Genomic DNA, 24709 nt, shown 5'->3' on the forward strand with positions numbered 1-24709 from the left:
GACTTAAAATGTGTTGGCAAAGATTTATTACATTTAATACAAAAATGGTATCATTCCCAAGCCGGATTTGGCCCTTGGCCCTCCAGTTGAGAAGCCCTGGCCTAAAGGCACAATGCCACATCAACAGATGTAGTTAATACTAGACATGTCCCGATCCTGATCATGGAATTAACTCATCCGCAATCGAGCCCAGCCGACATGCAGGAGTTGTATGAATTTTCAGGAAGATGTGTGTCTTGCCAGAACACCGGCTCGAATTTGAGGGCAACCTGCAACGAACACGTCGTTTATCATCGTTTATCCACAGTTCGTAGATGCTATACTAATCCTCACCACCGTGGCGAAAAATAAATCAATTTTCTTCCTAGTATTATTATCACTGGAGGACTACAGGAAAAGGAATGGCGAAGCATACAATACACACACACCAAGCAGGATGACACAAGAAGCTAACAGCTGAACCTTGAATGTAAAATAGGGGTAATCAATCCAGATATCAATACCATTGATACATAATGTAGTATCAATAAATAAACAATACTAAAGTGATTATATCGATATTTTTATTTGTTGATAAAAAATATTTTCTGGGTTGTTTTTGTTCATGTTTATAGTAACAAGTCTGTGGATTCAGGAATACAGGATACAGGAAGGCTTTAAGGGCAACATGATTTAAATGGGGGGGGCAATAGTTTATGCTTTTGTTTAGGTTTTATGCAATTTATTTTGTTTAAAAAAAATGGTGTTTAGCATTAAATACCACAAATGTAATACATCAGATTTACAACTAGCAAATACTAATTTTATTGAGATAAGCTTTATAAAAATGTGTTTGTGTATAGTCAGACGCTATAAAACATTATCAGTTCTATAATGTATTGTCAAAGTAACGGATTGGGGCTCGAAAGTTGATTGACTCTAAGTTAGTATGGATATACTTTTTATTACACATAATAATTGTACCACGTAGCAGCAAGGCAGTGGTGGCAATGGATTTTCTATTCAATGCAGAGCAGGGATTCCATTTTAAATTTGGGAAATATCTGGGTGTACATTTCCAACTGTGAATTGGTATTGCTCCGTGTATTCAAACTATCAACTGATCACTGCCACCAAAAATGCATCACATCCAAAGCGGCCACTCTCAAAGTATTACACACCTATTAGACCTTCTGGTAGCTCCCAGGTCCGGTCATGTGATACCGGCCCAACACAGGAAACTCTTGCGGCCTTTGAAGATCACCATTTTCCATTTTGCTAATGAAACCCAGCAGGAACGTGCGAGGAATGGATTTGACAAGCAAACGAGACTCACGTGTGAGGATGTAGTACTAGAAATAAAACAGGAGATATTGAATCTCCTGCAGTCTTCACGCTCCCATCATCCAACCTCTCAACTTCCTGTCGCTCGCAATCACTAACACATTGTTGTAATATTTCACATATCTGTCCATGTTAACTCTGCCAAGGATGTTACACCTTCACCGTTGTGGGTTAATTACTTTTTCTGTTGTATTACCAACATAATTAAAGAAAAGAACGTGATAGGAAAAGTTGCACTTGAAATGATACAACCCTCATTGTAAATGACATTTCACATAGAAAATAGGGACTCATTGACTTTGCAATGATGCGTGCAACTGTGTATTGCTGACTAGTTTAAAACCTTTAAGTTACTTGGCAGAGGTCTGAGCATATTGCCTGATGGGGTGATAATTCACTAACATTCTTGCACCTGTCTTCTTGCGTGCTGCATGTGTGTGCTGTTTTAGTGTTTCCTTCTGACTTATAATAAGGCATAAATCAAAATTACAATGATTCTATAAATTTGTGCAAGTTAAACACCTGGTAAACTGCATTTATGTGTGTAAGTATGCACTTTTTTCGTGTACTTAATAGCTTTGAGAAGTGGAAAAAGTGTGTGGTCCAATATTCCTAAACTTTGTATGGGAAACACTGTTGGGTTTGGCCGCCATGTTTGTGTTGTCTTCAAAGTCATGTTTGCTTCTGTGTGTTTTGACTTTGCCTCCATTCCTACATCCTCCCTTTCCTCCTTTCAACCCTCGAACCGTCCCCTACCACAGAGACGAGGAGGACGAAGGAGAGGAGGACGAGGAGGAAGAGTCAGATGATGAAAGTCATCCAGACACTGAGTCCTTTAGGCAGGAAACTTGCAGGTATTGTAGGTTGATAGCCCCTAAGTAGGATACAACCCATTACTCTCTTATGCTATAAAGTATAATATACTTATATGGTAGAAGCCCGCCCATTTGCAGTTCGGCAGTCGCATTTTAATTATCGTATTTTTCGACTATAAGGTACACTTAAAATCCTTTCAGTTTTTCTACAATCGACAGTGCGATTTATAAACCGGTGCCCTAATGTACGGATTAATTCTGGTTGTGCTTACCGACCTCAAAGCTGTTTTATTTGACACATGTTGTAATGATAGATGTAACCAGTAGATGGCAGTCCCACATAAGAGATACGTGTGGACTGCAGCCTGTTCAATAAATGACGCTAGCTCGTGTCCGTAAGCAAGTAACACCAAAACTTTTGGTAAGCTACGAAGCCACATTGCTTAAAGCATGGGTGTCAAACTCTGGCCCGCGGGCCAAATTTGGCCCGCCGTGTAATTTCATTTGGCCCTTGAGGCAATATCAAATTAACACTAGAGCTGGCCCGCCGATTATATACAGCGGCGGTGCCGCGGTAACGCCGCATTCACCGCTAATTCTCATACTTGCCAACCCTCCCGGGAGACTCCCAAATTTCAGTGCCCCTCCCGAAAATCGTCACGTCCGCTTTTCATCCAGTCCAACGAGTGCTTTTGTAGCGTCCCGGAAGAGTTAGTGCTGCAACTGTTGTGTTTATGTTGTGTTACGGTGCGGATGTTCTCCCGAAATGTGTTTGTCATTCTTGTTTGGTGTGGATTCACAGAGTGGCGTATATTTCTAACAGTGTTAAAGTTGTTTATACGGCAACCCTCAGTGTAAGCTGTATTGCTGTTGATCAAGCATGCGTTGCATTCACGTGTGTGTGCGTACAGAAGCCGCACATATCTTGTGACTGGGCCGGCACGTTGTTAGAATGGATGAAAAGCGGACGTGACGACAGCTCGTAGAGGACGTTAAAGGCAGTGCCTTTAAGGCACGCCCCCAGGACTGTGGTCCGGGTTGACTACGAGATATAATGACTGATGAAGACCTTCATTCGATAATGAAGGTTGCCTCAGCTCAAATCCTGAGCCCCGACATTAATGAAATAGCATCCAAGAAAAGATGGCAGGTATCTGGCTTGGGTACATCAGATTAGATCAGTGTGTTGCAAACTGAGCAGTTTAAAGTCCTGAATGGTTGGTTTATTCATTGTTATTTTATTTTCAAATGTATTAGCCTGTGGAAAAAGTTAATGTTGATATTTACCTCAGAAGGCTGCAAATAGAAAAGAGGCATTCAATTTTTATTTTAAATTGTAATTGATATGCCATTGATATTTTTTACTTATTATTATTATTTGAAACTCGATTTTGCATGTCACTATAAAGTTATATAAGCCTTTCTTGTTCAATATTCAATGCAAAACTTGTTTGGGTCCCTATTAAAAGGTTAATTTGTTCAACCTTGGCCCGCGGCTTTGTTTAGTTTTTAATTTTGGCCCACTCTGTATTTGAGTTTGACACCCCTGGCTTAAAGTATTGTCGGTGCATTACGGATACCATAGTCAGAAGTACTGTGCTTCAACATACAGGTATTATTATGGTGTGTGTATAAGGACCCCAAAATGGCACCTGTTAGGAGACATATTATCTGTTTCACAATATTATGCAAAACCAACTTTTCTTACCCATTGATACCTAGTGATGTGTATTTGGATCTTCATAAGTCCCGAATGTTTGTGTGCGCCCACCATTGTAGTCCATAAGCTCATTCTTTGTCTCTATCTTCTTGTTATGGGTCATTCATCGTCTGCTGTTGCCATTTTTAATATAAAGTAGCGTACGGTTCTAACTTATTTCTGTCAGTAGACTCGCTATGGAAGCACTAAAAACTACCAGTACAACAAAGATGACGCTGTTAAATTGGAGCCATGTAAATAAGACCGCCCACTAAATTGCGCATCCTGAAGAGATGGTCAGAAAGCGATTTTAAGATGGTCTGTAAAACATAATCTATGCAACATTTTGACCAAAAAAACACCATTACATGTTATGTAGACCACAAGAAGAAATCATAATACAACTCCTTTTAAAATGCGCCTTATAATCCGGTGCACCTTTTATATGAAAATAGACCTGAATAGACCTACTCATTGGCAGTGCACCTTATAATCCGGTCCAAAAAATAAGATAAGACGTTTTAGGAGTAATTCAAATGGAAAGTAGTTTTGATGGCGCTACCTACAGGGGGGAAAAAACGCTGCAGCTATGAATCCAGCAGAGGGCGCTGATTCACAAGTCAATTCACTAAACACTTCCTGCAGGAAGATGCTTTGATATCGCGTAACTGCATAGCAGTTGTTTGTTTTAATGTGTAAAAATGAATTTAAAATGTTAACTGTTAGAGACATGTATAGGGTTCACAGTATCAAAAAAAGGCCTTTTAGGTCTTGTGTCCATTATTATCGTTTTAAAGTATTTGTATTGGCACCTAACCCCCACAAATAGTGAGTTCGACTGAATCATATAGTGCTACTCCTAATGTGTTTTAGAGCAGTCTTTTTTTCACAAGTTCCATTGTAACATTTTAGTGTATACCACTAAAATTGACAAAAACAAACGCTTGTTAGCTTACTTTGTTGCTGTACCTTCTGTGCCTAAATGGAACATACATTGGGCCCGATCCACCTAAGATTTGCGTGTATGGAAACACATGCAAACTTGATAGCGCAAGCAAAGCTGACTTACTAAGCTCGTGCGCAGAGGATTGCGTCTCTTAAATGAGCAAAATACAATTCAGTGCAATCCATTTAGCGCAGTGTTTCTTAACCATAGAGCTGAAAGTGCCCCCCACAGGGCCGTCAAGAAATATCCACTTCTAGCAGTCGTCCGTATGTGACTCAGGTGCAATACACTTTTTCACCACTTGTGGCAATAATGACAATATCAAGCCAACAGAAGAAGTCTGGAGCAAAAATCTGACATTTCTTAACTGCAAAAATGATGATTAAAGTGGTGAAGCTGTATTTTCATTTGCACTTTAATTTTATTGACTGTTTATTTAAGAAAAAAAAAGTTTTATCATTCATTTAGATTATTGTAGAATTTTACATAATTGTTTGTAAAATCATCAGTTGTTAATGGGCTTCTTCTTCTGCAGTATATTTAGTTAGTACTTATTTTTCTAATCAGCCTGACCTGAGCTTAAGGTTTATGAGTTAAATAAATAATAATCTTTTATTTAACACATGGTTTGACAAGATTGTTAACCTCTTAAGTATGTTAGATATAATTATTTAATACGACTAAAATCAAGTCTTAGTTTATCCCCTGCAACAAACCTACTAATAGTACACACAATTGTATAGTTTGCACACGCTGTAAAGCACATGTTATTTGGATCTTAGTAAATCAGGCCTGTTGTCCTCTGTGATGCAGTGGTCCATTTTCTAGCTGCCCTCAATCTCCTCTCGGATAAAATGTGTCCTTTAATACCGCTGTGTCGATACAGGAGACCCTCATTCTCCATTGTAGTTGTTCGTTAGCGCGTGTGGTTTTGGCGTATGTGTTCAGTGCATGATTATGGCAGTTTCCTGCAATAACAACACTACTGCCGTGCCATCTCTCATAGCTCTCATTTTCAGATTTCATCTTCTTTTATGCTGTAGTACTGTGTTTTTCATCACTCTTACTAAAAATACTCATAACAATTTGTCTGACATGTAAAAAGATATGCAAATATTACTTTCCAAAACAAAAAAACTTCTTCCACCAAACATATTCTATGAGTTGTAGAATAGATATATCATAATAGCAACTGGATGGACAATATGCTGGACTTTGCAATATAAAACAGTTATGGTTAAACCAATTTTAGTTGTGTGCTGGATGCAAATGAATGTTTGGGGCATTTTTATGACATTGCAGTTTTATGACATTGCAGTAGTAATTAGCAGAAAAATAGTGTACACAATATGCAGAAAATATTCTACACAATATTGTGAGAACCAATCAATCATGTCTTCTAATAAAAATAATACTTCAAAAAGAATACTTAAGTGCAGTTTTGTAACATTACTAGAATAGTTTTCCCTATTTTAAGCTCCATTATAGTTGATTATGATTTCATGCATTACTTATTACTTACACTGCTGCTTCCATCCACTGTCTTCTTCACTTCTGTGTCTCTTGTCCTCTTTATATTCCTTCCATCGCCAGTGTGACAGAAACATCTAACCCTCTTAGAAAAAGCTGCTGGGCTGAAAGGTAAGAGCAGTTATTGGTCAAGTGATGATTTGTTTTTGTTTGTTTCCTTTAGGAACATAGCTATAGCCATCATCACTCTTTGAATTGTTTATCGGAAATGGTTGTCTTAATTAACGGCTTGCCTACAATTGCTGTTTCTGATATTTTTGCATATTATGAAAATACCATTCTGGAAATATCCTGATTATCCTCCCAAGTTGCTGCACAATAGAGATGAGTACCTTTCACATTAGAACCGATACAGTACCAATTCCTGGTAGCTGGAAATTGATACAGACACTAAGCATTACTCATTTTCAGTACTTTTGTGTGTGTTATTAAATGTAAATTATTCAATAATTAAATGGTTTTCTTTTTTTCAAATGAGCTGACTATAGCTTGTTTTCATATGAGTCTCATTTGCAAATATTATATTATTTAAAGGACTTAAAATATCTATTTTTGAGATATGGACACAATCAATATTGCTTTGATTGGTTGACTCACTTAATTTAGCCTACCAATTCAATTAATGCACAAAATGTTGGTGGCACTGTACACCTAGTGGTTAGAGTGTCCGCCCTGAGATCGGTAGGTTGTGAGTTCAAACCCCGGCCGAGTCATACCAAAGACTATAAAAATGGGACCCATTACCTCCCTGCTTGGCACTCAGCATCAAGGGTTGGAATTGAGGGTTAAATCACCAAAATGATCCCCGGGCGTGGCCACCGCTGCTGCTCACTGCCCCCCTCACCTCCCAGGGGGTGAGGGTGATGGGTCAAATGCAGAGGATAATCTCACCACACCTAGTGTGTGTGTGGCAATCATTGGTACTTTAACATATGTGATTGGTGTATTCTGTATTTCTCTTTCATGGTTAATTGTTCCTCAGAATGAACACAATAAATGTAACTTTTCTTGATGTTGTTCAGTTGAAACTGTATATTGAAGAGTGATAGATTGATTGTTTGTTTTATAGGATTACTTCCAATGGAAGTCCGTATCCAGGCAGGCACCAAAACCCAACCACCCCCAGCCCTCGCTTCACTAGTACGGCGACCTGCACACCAGAGTCCAAAGCTGACCGGTTAGCATACAGTAGATGGATGGATTAATTATGTACAGTTTGTTCCTGAAATGTTGTGTGCATGCAGACCTGCTATCGGAGGCTTGCTGAGCTCGTCATACAGACAACATCAGGAGTCTCTGGCTGCAGAGAGGGAGAGAAGACGTGTGGAGCGAGAGGAACGTCTGCAGAGGATCGAAAGGGAGGAGAGGAATCGCTTCAAGTTAGTGTCACATTGCAAATCTAAACAATTAGAATCCATGTGAGCTGCAATTGAGTATATTTGACTGTATACACAAGTCTTATCACATCCATTCAGTACACACACAATAATTTTGACTTTTTGCTGTCTCAGTCGAGATTTCGTCGGCAAAAGAGAAGAAGCAAGGCAAGCCAGAGAGGAAATGTGAGTTGTATTTGGCCACACATTGCCATCATGTTACAATTGTAAAGATTGGAGAGCGGATGGAACGTGAGTTTAGCCGGCTAAAGTCTACCGAGCAGGCCTGTTCACCATTAAGATGTCCCAAAGTGAACAGGACACGTGTGTAATTGGATTTTGGCATGGATGTGGTCCAGGTGCCTTGAAAGCATTTTATTGCCCATTTCACCCCTCTAAAGTGGAACATGCATGTTCTGTGTGGAGACACCAGCAGTCTCTTCTGAAATGTCTTCTGTTAACATCGATTCCTCCATCGTCTATCTTGAATAAAACATAATTTTTATTTCTGTTACACTCCTGTTTTATTGTAGTGTAGTGGGGAGTGTTTATTGTAGTGCAGTAGCTTAATACTCTCTACTGTGGCAGGTACAAGGCTGTTGAGAGGCTAGCGGCCGAGGAGTTTGAGCGAGAGCGACCCAGGGTGCCAGTAAGAGGCCGCACGGAGATCACGCTGTGTTTGAGTTCCAATCCCGCCGTCCGCTCAGCGTCCCGCTGTGTCACAACATCGTCCATCGTCTCACAGCAAGACAAGGCACCCGGTACTCCGCAGATGGCGGGTAAATGTCTGAAAACTGTCCTCCTACAGTCTCATTTATATGATACTACGTTTAGCAAAAGCACTAATACAGTTTTTGTATGTGTGTGTGTGTATGTATATATATATATATATATATATATATATATATATATATATATATATATATATATATATATATATATATATATATATATATATATATATATGTATATGTGTATATATATGTGTATATGTATATATATACATATATATTAGGGGTGTGGGAAAAAATCAATTCGAATTCGAATCACGATTCTCACGTTGTGCGATTCAGAATCGATTCTCATTTTTAAAAAATCGATTTTTATTTTATTTTTTTTATTATTATTATTATTATTTATTTATTTTTATTTTTTTATTTTAATCAATCCAACAAAAAAATACACAGCAATACCATAACAATGCAATCCAATTACAAAACCAAACCCGACCCAGCAACACTCAGAACTGCAATAAACAGAGCAATTGGCGTGGCGAAGTTGGTAGAGTGGCCGTGCCAGTAATCGGAGGGTTGCTGGTTACTGGGGTTCAATCCCCACCTTCTACCATCCTAGTCACGTCCGTTGTGTCCTTGGGCAAGACACTTCACCCTTGCTCCTGATGGGTGTTGGTTAGCGCCTTGCATGGCAGCTCCCGCCATCAGTGTGTGAATGGGTGAATGTGGAAATACTGTCAAAGCGCTTTGAGTACCTTGAAGGTAGAAACGCGCTATACAAGTATAACCCATTTATTATTTATAATTGAGAGGAGACACAAACACGAACAAACCATAAGTAGTGAAACAAAAATGAATATCATCAACAACAGTATCAATATTAGTTACAATTTCAATATAGCAGTGATTACAAATCCCTCATTGACATTATCATTAGACATTTATAAAAAAAAAAAAAAAAAAAGAACAATAGTGTCACAGTGGCTTACACTTGCATTGCATCTCATAAGGTTGACAACACACTGTGTCCAATATTTTCAGAAAGATAAAATAAGTCATATTTTTGGTTCATTTAATAGTTAAAACAAATTTACATTATTGCAATCAGTTGATAAAACATTGTCCTTTACAATTATAAAAGCTTTTTACAAAAATCTACTACTCTGCTTGCATGTCAGCAGACTGGGGTAGATCCTGCTGAAATCCTATGTATTGAATGAATAGAGAATCGTTTTGAATCGGGAAAAAAATCGTTTTTGAATCAAGAATCGTGTTGAATTGAAAAAAAAATCGATTTTGAATCGAATCTTGACCCCAAAAATCGATATTGAATCGAATCGTGGGACACCCAAAGATTCACAGCCCTAATATATATATATATATATATATATATATATATATATATATATATATATATATATATATATATATATATATATATATATATATATATATATATATATATATATATATATATATATATGTATGTGTATATATATATATATATACACATACATATATATATATATATATATATATATATACCGTAATTTCCGGACTATAAGCCGCACCTGACTATAAGCCGCACCAGCTAAATTTAGGGGAAAATACAGATTGCTCCATATATAAGCCGCACCCGACTATAAGCCGCAGGGTTTTGATGTGTAATTAGCGTAGTATATAGGGGTTCCTGCTACCACGGAGGGGATTGTCGGGACAGAGATGACTGTTTGGGAACGCAAAGCGTCCCATTTATTAACAATAAATCTTTCAATCATTCAATCAAACTTTCACATCTTTGACATGGCGAACAGCATTCGTGCAGAGTACAAATAATACAACGGTGCAAATTAATACAAAGTGCTCGCCTGTACGTTATCAAAATAACCAGCCTACCGGTATATGAAAAGTCAGTCTTTAATCATTGTGTCATCGTCTTCCTCCTGCGTACTAAAACCACCGAAATCCTCTTCGTCTGTGTCGGAGAAGAACAGGCCGTAAATAAGCCGCACCCTTGTATAAGCCGCAGGGACCATAACGAGGGGAAAAAGTAGCGGCTTATAGTCCGGAAATTACGGTATATATATATATATATATATATATATATATATATATATATATATATATATATATATATATATATATATATGCACACACACACCACAGTGGGTACGGAAAGTATTCAAACCCCTTTATATTGTTCACTCTTTGTTTCATTACAGCCATTTGCTAAAATCAACAAAGTACATTTTATTTCTCATTTATGTACACTCAGAACCCCATATTGACAGAAAAAAACAAGTAATGTTTATTCAAAAAGAAACATTGAAATATCACATGATCTTAAATATTCAAACCCTTTGCTCAGTATTGAGTACAAGCACCCTTTTGAGCTTGTACAGCCATCAGTCTTCTTGGGAATGATGCAACAAGTTTTTCCGCACCTGGATTTGGGGATCCTCTGCCATTCTTCCTTGCAGATCTTCTCCAGTTCTGTCAGGTTGAATGGTGAACGTTGGTGGACAGCCATTGTTGTCAGGTCTCTCCAGAGATGCTCGAACTCCAGAGAGTTGTTCCGAAGCCACTCCTTTGTTATTTTAGCTGTGTGCTTAGGGTCATTGTCTTGTTGGAAGGTTAACCACCGGTACAGTCTGAGGTCCTGAGCACTGTGGAAGAGGATTTCTTCCAGAATACCTCTGTACTTTGCCGCATTTGTCCTGTCCCTGCAGCTGAAAAACACCCCCATGGCATAATGCTGCCACCAACATGTTTCACTGTTGGGATTGTGTTGGGCAGGTGACGAGCAGTGTCTGGTCTTGCACTGAGGAGAGGCTTCCGTCGGGCCACTCTGCCATAAAGCCCCGACTGATAGTTGACTTTGTGGAACTTCCTCCCATCTCCCTACTGGATCTCTGGAGCTCAGCCACAGCTCACCTCTCTCACTAAGGCTCTTCTCCCACGATTGCTCAGTTTGTCTGAACAGCCAGGTCTAGGAAGAGTTGTGGTCGTCCCAGACTTCTTTAATTTAAAGGCCTACTGAAATGAATTTTTTTTATTTAAACAGGGATAGCAGATCCATTCTATGTGTCATACTTGATCATTTCACGATATTGCCATATTTTTGCTGAAAGGATTTAGTATAGAACAACGACGATAAAGTTCGCAACTTTTGGTCTCTGATAAAAAAAAGCCTTGCCCCTACTGGAAGTAGCGTGACGTAGTCAGTTGTTCACCTCCTCATATTTTCCTATTGTTTTCAACGCAGCTAGAGCGATTCGGACCGAGAAAGCGACGATTACCCCATTAATTTGAGCGAGGTTGAAAGATTTGTGGATGAGGAACGTTAGAGTGACGGACTAGAATGCAGTGAAAGACATATCTTTTTTCGCTCTGACCGTAACTTAGGTACAAGCTGGCTCATTGGATTCCAAACTCTCTCCTTTTTCTATTGTGGATCACGGATTTGTATTTTAAACCACCTCGGATACTATATCCTCTTGAAAATGAGAGTCCAGAACGCGAAATGGACATTCACAGTGACTTTTATCTCCACGACAATACATCGGCGAAGCTCTTTAGCTACTGAGCTAACGTGATAGCATCTGGCTCAAATGCAGATAGAAACAAAATAAATAAATCCCTGACTGGAAGGATAGACAGAAGATCAACAATACTATTAAACCATGGACATGTAACTACACGGTTAATAATTCTCAGCCTGGCAAAGCTTAACAATAGTGTTGCTAACAACGCTGAAGCTAACTTAGCAACTTAGCAACCGGACCTCACAGAGCTATGATAAAACTTTAGCGCTCCACCTACGCCAGCCAGCCCTCATCTGCGTTCCAGCGATCGACGGCGCGACGAAGGACTTCACCCGATCACAGATGCGGTTGGCGGCTAGCATCGGCTAGCGCGTCTGCTATCCAAGTAAGTCCTCCTTGTTGTGTTGCTACAGCCAGCCGCTAATACACCGATCCCACCTACAACTTTCTTCTTTGCAATCTCCATTGTTCATTAAACAAATTGCAAAAGATTCACCAACACAGATGTCCAGAATACTGTGGAATTATGAAAACAGAGCTTTTTGTATTGGCCTCAATGGGGGAGCCATACCTCTGTTCTACTGGCTACGTCACGTGCATACGTCATATCCAAAGGAGTTTTCAACCAGAAGTTTAGCAGGAAATTTAAAATTGCACTTTATAAGTTAACCCGGCCGTATTGGCATGTGTTGCAATGTTAAGATTTCATCATTGGTCGGTAGTAGTGGGTTTCAGTAGGCCTGTAAGGATTATGGAAACCACTGTGATCTTAGGAACCTTGAGTGCTGCAGAAATGATTCTGTAACCTTGGCCAGATCTGTGCCTTGCCACAAGTCTGTCTCTGAGCTCCTTGGGCAATTCCCTCCACCTCATGATTCTCTTTTGCTCTGACATGCACTGTGAGCTTTAAGGTCTCATATCGACATATGTGTGCCTTTCCTAATGAAGTCCGATCAGTTTAATTAAACACAGATGGACTTCAATGAAGGAGCAGAACTATCTCCAGGAGGATCAGAAGAAATGGACAATGTGAGTTAAATATGAGTGTCACAGCAAAGGGTCTGAATACTTATGACAATGTGATATTTCAGTTTTTCTTTTTTATTACATTTGCACATTTGCAAAAAATTCTACATTTTAGTTTTTTCTGTCAAGGTGGGGTGCTGAGTGTACATTAATGAGAAATAAAATTAACTTTTTTGATTGTAGCAAATGGCTGCAATAAAACAAAAAGTGAAAAATTTAAAGGGGTCTGAATACTTTTTATACCCTCTGTATGTATGCATATATGTACGCATATGATAGTGTTTAGAAAGAAGATGCACTTTATTGACCACAAATTGACAGACGTATCTTATTCTAATACGATTCTGATAAAACTGCCCAGGGACTGCACTTAAAAATGTGAGTTTCTTATGTGTGACACGTGAATAGGAGTGATTTTATGCCCTGGGATTGGATGGTCAATAGTCCAGACTGTAGTCTACTCTTTACCCCAAAGTCTGATGGATGGAGTTGCTTATGAACCAATGCACAAATATTTGTTTTATACAGTACAGCCTTGAATAGCCTTAAATAAGTCAACTAATTCATGTTATTGATTTGGGAACTGTGGACAAGCAGACCAAAAATATTTTTACAGTGCTTACTTAGCTAGAATGAGAAAGAAAGATGGCAGGAATTGGTTGAGTTTATAAGTATTATGTATGTATATATATATATATATATATATATATATATATATATATATATATATATATATATACATATTTATATATATAAATATATGTATATATATGTATATATATATGTATGTATATATATGTATATATATGTATGTATATATATACTGTATATATGTGTATGTATATGTGTACATACATATACTGTATACACATTTATATATATATATATATATACATACATATATATACACCTATACATACACACACACATATATATACACACACACACACACACACACACACACACATATATATATATATATATATATATATATATATATATATATATATATATATATATATATATATATATATATATATATATATATATATATATATATATATGTACACATACACATACACATATGTATGTATATGTGTGTATATATGTTCATTGAGATGTTCATTGCTCTTCAGCAATTTGTTGGCAGTTTATCTTATTTATGCTCATCAAAGCTCTGAGAATTATGCTCATGGTTTTCTGACACCTTTTGATGGTTATGGGGCGCAATTACACCAAACAATATGGTGTTTCAGTCGGCAATAAAGAAAGTCATTTGGTTTTCATGGGCAAAGCATAATGCTATTCCATGTTATCCCAGGTGTTTTAGTGGGAGTGAATGGGGCCAAAAGGGGTCTTAAGAGAGAGTGTGTGTACTATGCAAACAATCAAAACACAATGCATTTTTTTTCCTAGCAAAATTTTAGACCACTAACCTTCATGTCACATAAGGAACACATATAAAAACCCTTTTTGGGCCAATGAGGTGCACAATAAATGATTGTGACCACTAGGTGTTGTCAAAGAACACTTAAAAAAGCATAAATATGTCATAAGGTTAATGTTTTCATACCCACAATTGTTCTCTGAGTAAAACATTCCACACTACAAAACAAAATGTATATACAGTAGTACCTCAACTTACGAGCTTAATTGGTTGTATGTTGGAACGCTTAACTCAAAACAGGTGTATCTCAAATCAACGTGGACCATTGAAATCAATTGAATAAAAAATAATAATAATTAAACAAGAAATTAAAGATAATTAAATTGGTGCTTGTCCCTCCCAAAACATCACAATGTTACCATGCCTTTATAGAAATATTGCATTAAAAAATTACAACAGAATGTAGTACAACAACTATAGTAATATTGTAAAAGTTGAATTGTTACAACAAAGAACATCCTGGTCTGGTCATTTTGACTGATGAAAATAACAAATATTTTACAGTATTTACTCTAGAGAGTGGACTTTCACGGTATCTCCGTCCAGCAGCTTCTCTACATTTGCATGGATAAATGACCGCCGCTTACATATTATTTTAACATTGTTGGCTGATGTTATCAATTCATTTTGCTTCAGTGTGGTGCAGACTAGCAGTGACACGCTCAAATTGGTTCGTCCACAAGCACAGTCATTTTTGTTATGATGTATTTCTTTAATTCAATGAATAACATCCACTTCTTCGTCTCAGCAGTGTCCTTCACACTCACGTATTTCCTTCCTGTGCTTCGAAAAACATAGTAATATCAATCTCTGGCTATAAGCTAATGCTGGCGAGTACAAGATGTTTTGGGCGGATCTTAGACTTAGACTTAGACAAACTTTATTGATCCACAAGGGAAATTGTTCCACACAGTAGCTCAGTTCCAAAGGATGGAAAGGGTAAGGATGGAAAGGATAATGCAGGTATAAAGTAGACTAAAAATGTACCATAGTAAGAATATAAAACATAACATATATTATTCATATACATATTATATATATACAGTGGGCAGCACGGTGCCAGAGGGGTTAGTGCGTCTGCCTCACATTACGAAGGTGCTGAGTAGTCTGGGGTTCAATTCCGGGCTCTGGATCTTTCTGTGTGGAGTTTGCATGTTCTCCCCGTGACTGCGTGGGTTCCCTCCGGGTACTCCGGCTTCCTCCCACCTCCAAAGACATGCACCTGGGGATAGGTTGATTGGCAACACTAAAATTGGCCCTAGTGTGTGAATGTTGTCTGTCTATCTGTGTTGGCCCTGCGATGAGGTGGCGACTTGTCTAGGGTGTACCCCGCCTTCCGCCCAATTGTAGCTGAGATAGGCTCCAGCGCCCCCCGCGACCCCGAAGGGAATAAGCGGTAGAAAATGGATGGATGGATGGATATATATACAGTATATAATATATACTGATAAATTATATTATTATTATCATCATATAATATTTGTATATAATATATACAATATATAACAAATCCCAATTGCCATGTACAATATTACAGTATATGTAACAGCTGCAGCATAAAATAGAGAATAGATCCAGCAGAAAATAGACATTATAAACAAAGAGGGGTAGCTAACATAGAAGCGGGCAGGTAATAGACAGATATCACCTATTGCTGTATGGCGAGTGATTATACAGCTGGATGGAGTGCGGAATGAAGGAGTTGTTGAATCAAACACTGTGGGAACGAAGCTGGAGGAGCCTGTTGGAGTGATATTGCAACTTAAAGCATAACAATTAGCTGATACAGCTCTTATGACGAAACACTCTTAAGTTGAGGTACTACTGTACTATTATTGGTGCTGATATCGTATCGGAATAATGTCTGTATCGACCAATTCTCAAGGCTCCAGGTTCACCTTGTATCATTTACAGTCGCGATCAAAAGTTCACATACGCTTGTAAAGAACATAATGTCATGGCTGTCTTGAGTTTCCAATAATTTCTACAACTCTTATTTTTTTGTGATAGAGTGTTTGGAGAACATACAGTACTTGTTGGTCACAAAAAACATTCATGAAGTTTGGTTCTTTTATGAATTTATTATGGGTCTACTGAAAATGTGACCAAATCTGCTGGGTCAAGAGTATACATACAGCAATGTTAATATTAGGTTACATGTCCCTTGGCAAGTTTCACTGCAATAAGGCACTTTTGGTAGCCATCCACAAGCTTCTGGTTGAATTTTTGACCACTCCTCTTGACAAAATTGATGCAGTTCAGCTAAATGTGTTGGTTTTCTGATATGGACTTGTTTCTTCAGCATTGTCCACACGTTTAAGTCAGGACTTTGGGGAGGCCATTCTAAAACCTTCATTCTAGCCTGATTTAGCCATTCCTTTACCACTTTTGACGTGTGTTTGGTGTCATTGTCCTGTTGGAACACCCAACTGCGCCCAAGACCCAACCTCCGGGCTGATGATTTAAGGTTGTCCTGAAAAATTTGGAGGTAATCCTCCTTTTTCATTGTCCCATTTACTCTCTGTAAAGCACCAGTTCCATTGGCAGCAAAACAGGCCCAGAGCATAATACTACCACCACCATGCTTGACGGTAGGCATGGTGTTCCTGGGATTAAAGGCCTCACCTTTTCTCCTCCAAACATATTGCTGGGTATTTTTGTTTCATCTGACCACAGAACTTTCCTCCAGAAGGTCTTATCCTTGTCAATGTGATGTCAGATGAAACAAAAATTGAGCTGTTTGGCCACAATACAAAAAAAATAACAGTTGTAGAAATTATTGGAAACTCAAGACAGCCATGACATTATGTTCTTTACAAGTGTGTGTAAACTTTTTTATTTTTTATTATTATGAATTTATTAATCAATCTACAAAACAATACACAACAACACCACAACAATGCAATCCAATTCCAAAACCAAACCCGTCCCAGCAACATTAAGAACAACAATAAACAGAGCAATTGAGAGCAATTGAGGACACACAAATCCAAATGTAGTGGAACAAAAATGAACATTATCGACAACAGCATCAATATTAGTAACAATTTCAAAATAGCAGTGATTAAAAAACCCTCATTGATATCATCATTAAAAACATTAATAAAAAATAATAAAACAATTAAAAATGAACAATAGTGTCACAGTGGCTTACACTTGCATCACATTCCATAAGCCCAACAACACACCGCGTCCAACATTTTCCACAAAGATATAATAAGTCATATTTTGGTTCATTTATTAGTTGAATCAAATTTAAATAATGGATCCCATATTCCAATATATGACTCATTATTATCTAAACTAAATGCAGCTTGTTCTACTGATATCATCTCCATAGCTTTTGTGTACCAGTCAGTATGAGTTGGACTATCAACAGCTATCCATTTTTTAAATATTACCCTTTTTGTTGTTATGCATATTGAAAGAAAAGCATTTTTACTCTTTGATGACACGTTTCTAAATTGATGGAGATCCCCAAGAATACAAGTTTGCAGTGTCATTGGGATGTTTATATTAAGGAATGTGATTGCATCTTTTGTTGTATTCAACCATAACTCTTTTATTCTCTGACATTCCCACAATAAATGAACAAGAGTTCCCTCAGCTGCCCGACACTTCATACATAACTTGCTATCTACTACACCAATTTTAAACAGCTGAGAAGATGTAAAATACAATCTATTCAATATCTAAAATTAAGTCAGCTTATCTTTAATGCTTCTAAAAGGCTTATTGGCATTTTTCCAAATATCATTCCATGATATGTCTCTTTCATCTAAAATGTTTAAGTCCATCATCCATTTCCGAACACATGCATCATTTGCATTTCTAGTGTGGTGTTCATTTATTATTATTGTTATGTAAACTTTTGATCGCGACTGTACTTGCTCACATACTTGCCAACCCTCCCGAATTTTCCGTTAGACTCCCGAATTTCAGTGCCTCTCCCGAAAATCTCCTGGGACAACCATTCTCCCGAATTTCTCCCGATTTCCAGCCGGACAACTATATTGGGGGCGTGCCTTAAAGGCACTGCCTTTAGCGTCCTCTCACCTGAAAAGGAGACTATTATATATGTCTCCGTTATCCATTGATTTATCTATAACCCATAACACGGTGGCCGAATGGATATAGTCACTCATGAACGGTCAGAGAAGCACAAGGCGGCGGCAACGCAGTATTATGGACCACCTTGCTAAATGGAGACCCGAGGGTGTAACATATGCAGAGACGAATTGATTGATTGATTGAAACTTTTATTAGTAGGTTGTACAGTGAAGTACATATTCCGTACAATTGACCACTAAATGGTAACACCCGAATAAGTTTTTCAACTTGTTTAAGTCGGGGTCCACTTAAATTGATTTATGATACAGATATATACTATCAGATATAAACTATCATCATAATACAGTCATCACACAAGATAATCATCAGAGTATATACATTGAATTATTTACATTATTTACAATCCGGGGTGTGGGATGTGGAGGGGGCGGTGGGGGGGTTAGGTTTGGTTGTTATCATCACTTCAGTCATCAACAATTGAGAACAGAGAAATGGACATTGAAACAGTGTAGGTCTGACTTGGTAGGATATGTACAGCAAGTAGTGGACACAGAGAGAGAGAGATCAGAAAGCATAAGAAAAAGTATCTACATTTGATTATTTACATTTTAATATTTACAATCCGGGGAGGGTGTTAGTTTAGGGTTGAAGTTGCCTGGAGGTGTTCTTTTAGTGCGGTTTTGAAGGAGGATAGAGATGCCCTTTCTTTTACACCTGTTGGGAGCGCATTCCACATTGATGTGGCATAAAAAGAGAATGAGCTAAGACCTTTGTTAGATCGGAAGATGGCTATGCTGATAGCTGCAAGCAACATCCCGTTCTCATTTGCGGATGTTTTCAACAAATCCGTGAAGGATATGTTCCCGGATTCAGAGATCGCTCGCCAGTACTCAAATGGCAGAACAAAGGCTACTCAAATAGTGAAAGGTAGGTGTTATTTTTTTTTAAAAAAGTAAGCAGCAAGTACAGTACAGTTAGTAGAACAACTGTGTTTTCATTACTGTGTACTGTACTATATATATATACACATATAAATATAAGAAATACTTTAATTGCAGTGAATTCTAGCTATAAATATACTCCTCCCCCCTTAACCCCGGCCCCGCCCACCCCCCCACGCCCCCACCCCCAATCTCCCGAATTAGGAGGTCTCAAGGTTGGCAAGTATGCTTGCTCATTGTATACATAACCAGAAGATGTCGGGCAGGATACATTGTGGTCGTCCAGAATCATTTACAGTCAGAAATGCTCGTTATTATGTGAATGAATGATGTTTCTGAGTATTATAGTCGGAATAAACAGTTTGACATTTTTTTTCAATCTCTTCCAGGGACACCCTTCATTCCTGAGTCAAAACTTGACCCGGCGGCCAGAACCAAGAGTCCAGCATCGGAGTTAAATACTTCAGAACCTTGTCCTTCACCTCCCTCGCAACCAAATATGGCTGCAACAGAGCAGCCAGGAGACACGGAGGATGTTGCTGAGACTCAAGCAGATCAGAATGTACTTGTGGAGCCAGAGGAGTGTGGAGAGGGAGGAGTGGAGAAGCTCGAGGAGCAGGAAGGATGTGAGACAGGGAGAGACTTAGAAGATCAGGTGGAAGTAGCTGATGTAGCAGACGTATGTAGTGTAGTGGTGGATGTAGTAGATGTGGAATTGGAGGACTGTGAGAAGGAGCGGACGATAGAGAGGGAGGTGGAGAAGAATGTAGTGCTGAGCGAGAAGGAGAGACAGAACGAAGAAGTGAACGAGAAGGACAACTGCTCGGCGTCCAGCATCTCGTCCACCAGCAGCACTCTGGAGAGGGAGGAGCGCGAGGAAAGGCTGAAAAATGACCTTGACGCAGGTACTCTTTGTTCCTCTACATTTCTAGCAAAGCACATGAAGCCAAGTTTACTCTGGCACATCTTTTCTACCACGACAGGCCAGTGGAAGGACCCCGGGGAAAACGACATCCTCAACAACAAGCGCTTCATGCTGGACATGCTCCACACGTCCAACAAGGAGGACGCGGAAGGCGAGATGGAGAAGGACAATGAATGTAAATGTGAAAAGGACACGCAGGTGTCCAGCTTGGTATGCAGGATCTCCACATTGGAGGCACACAGACAGGCAAGAGAAGAAAATGTGAAGAAGACGGAGGTGGGTCACCTGGACAAGCATGGTGTGGTGCGCGCGGTGGCGGGGAAGTTTGGAGACCTGGTTAAAGGTCTTGCGTCTGCCACCGAGGTGGAGGCTGCAAAGGAGGTGCAGCAGACGGACAAATCGTCCAGTAGCGTCTCTCAGAAGAAGGAGTCTGACCAAATCTGGGACCAGCTGATGGCCACGCCCAAGGAGCTACGCATCAAGGAGATGGATTTCACCGACCTGCGGGATGAGGACGACATGGATATTCTAGATCTGAACAACATGATGGGGGCGCGGGATCTTGTCCCACCGCCGCCGCCTCCTCCGCCTTGCAACGCCGCTCTGCCGCCGCCCCTCTTTCAGTGTCCCCCGCCCCCTCCGCTCCTCGGCAAAATGATGCCCCCGCCTCCGCCGTTCATGGCGCCCGTGCCGCCACCTTCCCCGCAGCTGAGTCGGGGGGAGGTCCCTCTGTTCCTCAAGAAGAAGAAGACCATCCGGCTCTTCTGGAACGAGGTGCGCCCCTTGGAATGGCAATGTAAGAGCCATAAGTTCTGCAAGGAGTCTCTGTGGTGTAAACTTGAGCCGCTTAAAGTGGACACCTCCAAGCTGGAGCAGCTCTTTGAGTCCAAGTCTAAGGAGCTTCCTGTCACCAAGGTACAGCTGGTTTGTGCGATACAAACGATACATAATGCATGTTAAGGCCAAATTATACTGTATATGGTGATATAATGTATATTGTTATTGCAAGAGGTTATATTATATAATAGAAATGGATGGATTCTAGGCCATATTGACCAGCCTTATTCTCATATTATATTTGGAACAAAAAAACACATCACTAAACTCCTGCAGTGATGTCTCGTTCTTAAAATAGAATTGGAATAGATGAATGGGGGCTTCCTGTGGGAGCTGGAAATGCATTTAAATTTTTTACCTCCCGTCAGGTAAATAAAACACCTTTTATAGTGCAGTACAATCATGTGGTTTCCCCAGCGTATCACCTAAGGAAAAAATGTAACAATAGATAAAGTCATTTTTATTGCCGGACAGGACCCAGTTCACCTCCTAAAGTACATTGTAGTACTTATTTATTTATTTATATTGTTGTTTATATAAATTAAAAATATCATAAAAATAGCAGACAATCATAAAAAAACAGTTAAGAGCATAAATAACGAAAATGTATGCAAATAATACAAACAAATAAATAACAATTAGACTTGACTTGCTAGATGTTTTTAAATAGTAATTAAGTAATTTCACATGTGCCCTATAAAGGTTTAATATTTTACTAATTAGCTTTTACAATTGCTTTTAATTAAAATTTTTGTTCAGTTGATTCTTAACAATTAGCTAGTTGGATAAATGTCACATTTTATGTAACATACAAAAAATTTTAATGATCCAAAATTAAATATAAAGACAATTAAAAGTTGTTTGAACTAATTGATGTAATTAATTACAACAATATATATATATATTTAGTACAGGTATTATTTATTTTGTGAACAATTAATATATTGTATGCAATTTTTAAATGAGTCATTGGCATTTTACTACATTATGAATTAACATAAGCAACAAGCGGCCATTTTTTTAATGATCCAAAATTGAATAAATATAAAGACATTAAAATAGTTACTTGAACGAATTGATGTAATTATTTAGATTTTTTTAAATTATATTTAATAAAGTGAACAGTTAATATATTTTTAAACAATTTTAAAATGAGTCATTGACGTGATAAAAAGTGTCTTTAAGAACTCAACGGAAAGCAACAAAAAAACATGTACCTGTCAAAGTGACCCATTAAATAAGTTGTGGGCGAGATAATCAATCACATAAACTTTATTTCTACAACACTTTTTCATGCACAGGAAACACCGAGTGCTTTACACCAGTAAAAAAAGAGATGGAAATATACACACACACACACACACACACACACACACACACACACACACACACACACACACACACACACACACACACACACACACACACACACACAGACACACACACAACACAGCACAGCAGACAAAAACACTGAGGACTGAGGTAAAACGCCACCTTTGAGGCGTCCACACTGGAGAATAACTCAAATTAACGGCATCTAAAAAATTATATAAATATATTTTCAAATATAAATATAATATTCTAATGAATATTTAGCTAATTGGTTGAATTACAAAATGTGAGACACAGATGAAGGGTTATGGGGGACAAAAAGCAATTGATACTTATGTTTGTATTATTGGTTCATGTTTTCTAGAAAGCGGCGGGTGACGGCAAAAGGCAAGAAATCATAGTCCTGGATTCCAAACGCAGCAACGCCATAAACATCGGTCTCACTGTCTTGCCGCCTCCTCGCACCATCAAGACGGCCATCCTCAACTTTGACGAGTACGCACTGAACAAAGAAGGCATTGAGGTAAGAATAAAGCGGCAATCAAGCAAAACAGATTGAGGCTGCAAAATGAATGCATTTTTTCTTGACTGACAAAAAACACAGATCTGTAAAAACACGAGATGTAATTCTTCTAGCATAGCTGCGTTAATGTTGGCAAATCATATTTTTTGTCTGGCAACATGTAATTAATCACAAAGTTGATTAAAAAGTTGCACTTGCGATAGACATCAGCAGATAAGGATGGAAGTCCCTTCAGTATAGCACACAGGGATCACTCAACTATAGTTTCCTGTTCACCTTTTAGCTTTTAGGTTTTTTTTATATCCTCATTTAAAAAGGTGGAAAGTTCAGGTGTCACGCAGGTTTCCTGGAAATCTGGAAACATCTAAAATAAACAGAGGTGGAAAATGTCAGGATCAATTTGTGTCCTCTATGAGTTAGCACAGGCGTGCTATGAGACCACAAGATCATGATGCCTTGATAAACGATCCCGCTGGAACTATCTATTTCCCTTTTTGTCATCTCATCTCCTTCCAGAAAATCCTGACCATGATCCCCACGGAGGAGGAGAAGCAGAGGATCCAGGAGGCTCAGCTGCTCAGTCCGGACATTCCCCTGGGCAGCGCCGAGCAGTTCCTCCTCATCCTCTCCTCCATCACCGAGCTGTCGGCCCGCCTGCAGCTGTGGGCCTTCAAGATGGACTATGAGCTTATTGAGAAGGTGAGTGTCCGTGCTCGCTTAAATCACGCGCACGTGCCTCGGCTTAGAGAGTTGGCTCCCAATATACTCATGAAGGTGCAAAAATATTGCATACGAAGGCGTCATTTAGAAAAATACAAAGTCTGCTTTTGGATGGGGGCCATAAATGTTTTTCCATCAATATTCACTTAAACTTGACACCACTTCAAACTGCACAATAATGCACATTAGAAATAAACTCTGTCAGTGAAAAGTTATGTCCACACAAACATGACTTTTTTTTTTGAATGCATATTCACTATCGTCCACAAGCAAACCTTGATTTGTGTCCTTTTTGGTTTGTCATAAGAAATGTGCGACAATATGATGTTTTTAAACTTTGTTCAAACGTAACTTGAAGTTATTGGCGCCCGTGCTTGCGCTTTGTAAGACAGAAAAAAAGACATCATTTCCTGGGCTCCATGTTTGTGATTTTAAGGATAATGTATTTTTTTATTTATTTTTTTATTTACAGACAGACATAGTTTTGTATTTCATTATTGTTTCTTTTGTCAATATCAGAGTTTGTTCTGCAAAAAGGTCATCCCTAGCACACAGCTTATGGACAGGGACCCACAGTTAAAATACACACCATCATATAATATACAAAATACAGTACAATACAATACATTTCAAAATCTACCCAACAAATACCCATTTACAATTTCATTTATAAATAAAAAAGGAATTTTTATATCCACCAAATCAGTCTCAATATCCTATTATTCAAATGTGATTAAAAGGTTGCATCTTGATGATAATCTCATCATACATACAGAGGTCAAGACCAAAATTATGCGACTAATGTACTTAAATGTACTAAGCATAACGTCGCAATAAATTTAGCTTAAAACACTTTTTCAAAATGTTTAAAGAATGTGATTCTTTTATAGAGCTATCAATCTCATTCCAGATCATCAGG

The 24709-nt window shown here is 38.5% G+C and overlaps 1 protein-coding gene across 7 annotated transcripts in view; it reads left to right on the top strand.

Moving 5' to 3' along the window:
• Positions 1 to 24709, top strand: part of fhod3b (formin homology 2 domain containing 3b) — a 249433-nt gene that overhangs the window by 205614 nt on the left and 19110 nt on the right. For 5 of the 7 annotated variants that reach the window (XM_062063106.1, XM_062063109.1, XM_062063110.1 and 2 more), the window contains 10 exons: positions 2085 to 2177; positions 6377 to 6424; positions 7383 to 7490; positions 7558 to 7692; positions 7825 to 7875; positions 8278 to 8468; positions 19843 to 20358; positions 20437 to 21293; positions 22912 to 23070; positions 23587 to 23769. In XM_062063106.1, coding sequence (XP_061919090.1) covers positions 2085 to 2177; positions 6377 to 6424; positions 7383 to 7490; positions 7558 to 7692; positions 7825 to 7875; positions 8278 to 8468; positions 19843 to 20358; positions 20437 to 21293; positions 22912 to 23070; positions 23587 to 23769 — 2341 coding nt within the window. The remainder of the gene's footprint in view (positions 1 to 2084; positions 2178 to 6376; positions 6425 to 7382; positions 7491 to 7557; positions 7693 to 7824; positions 7876 to 8277; positions 8469 to 19842; positions 20359 to 20436; positions 21294 to 22911; positions 23071 to 23586; positions 23770 to 24709) is intronic. The other 2 variants (XM_062063107.1, XM_062063108.1) reach the window with 2 other exon arrangements.

This window comes from Entelurus aequoreus, linkage group LG11 (assembly GCF_033978785.1).
Source record: "Entelurus aequoreus isolate RoL-2023_Sb linkage group LG11, RoL_Eaeq_v1.1, whole genome shotgun sequence".
In the NCBI taxonomy this organism is placed as follows: Eukaryota; Metazoa; Chordata; class Actinopteri; order Syngnathiformes; family Syngnathidae; genus Entelurus; species Entelurus aequoreus.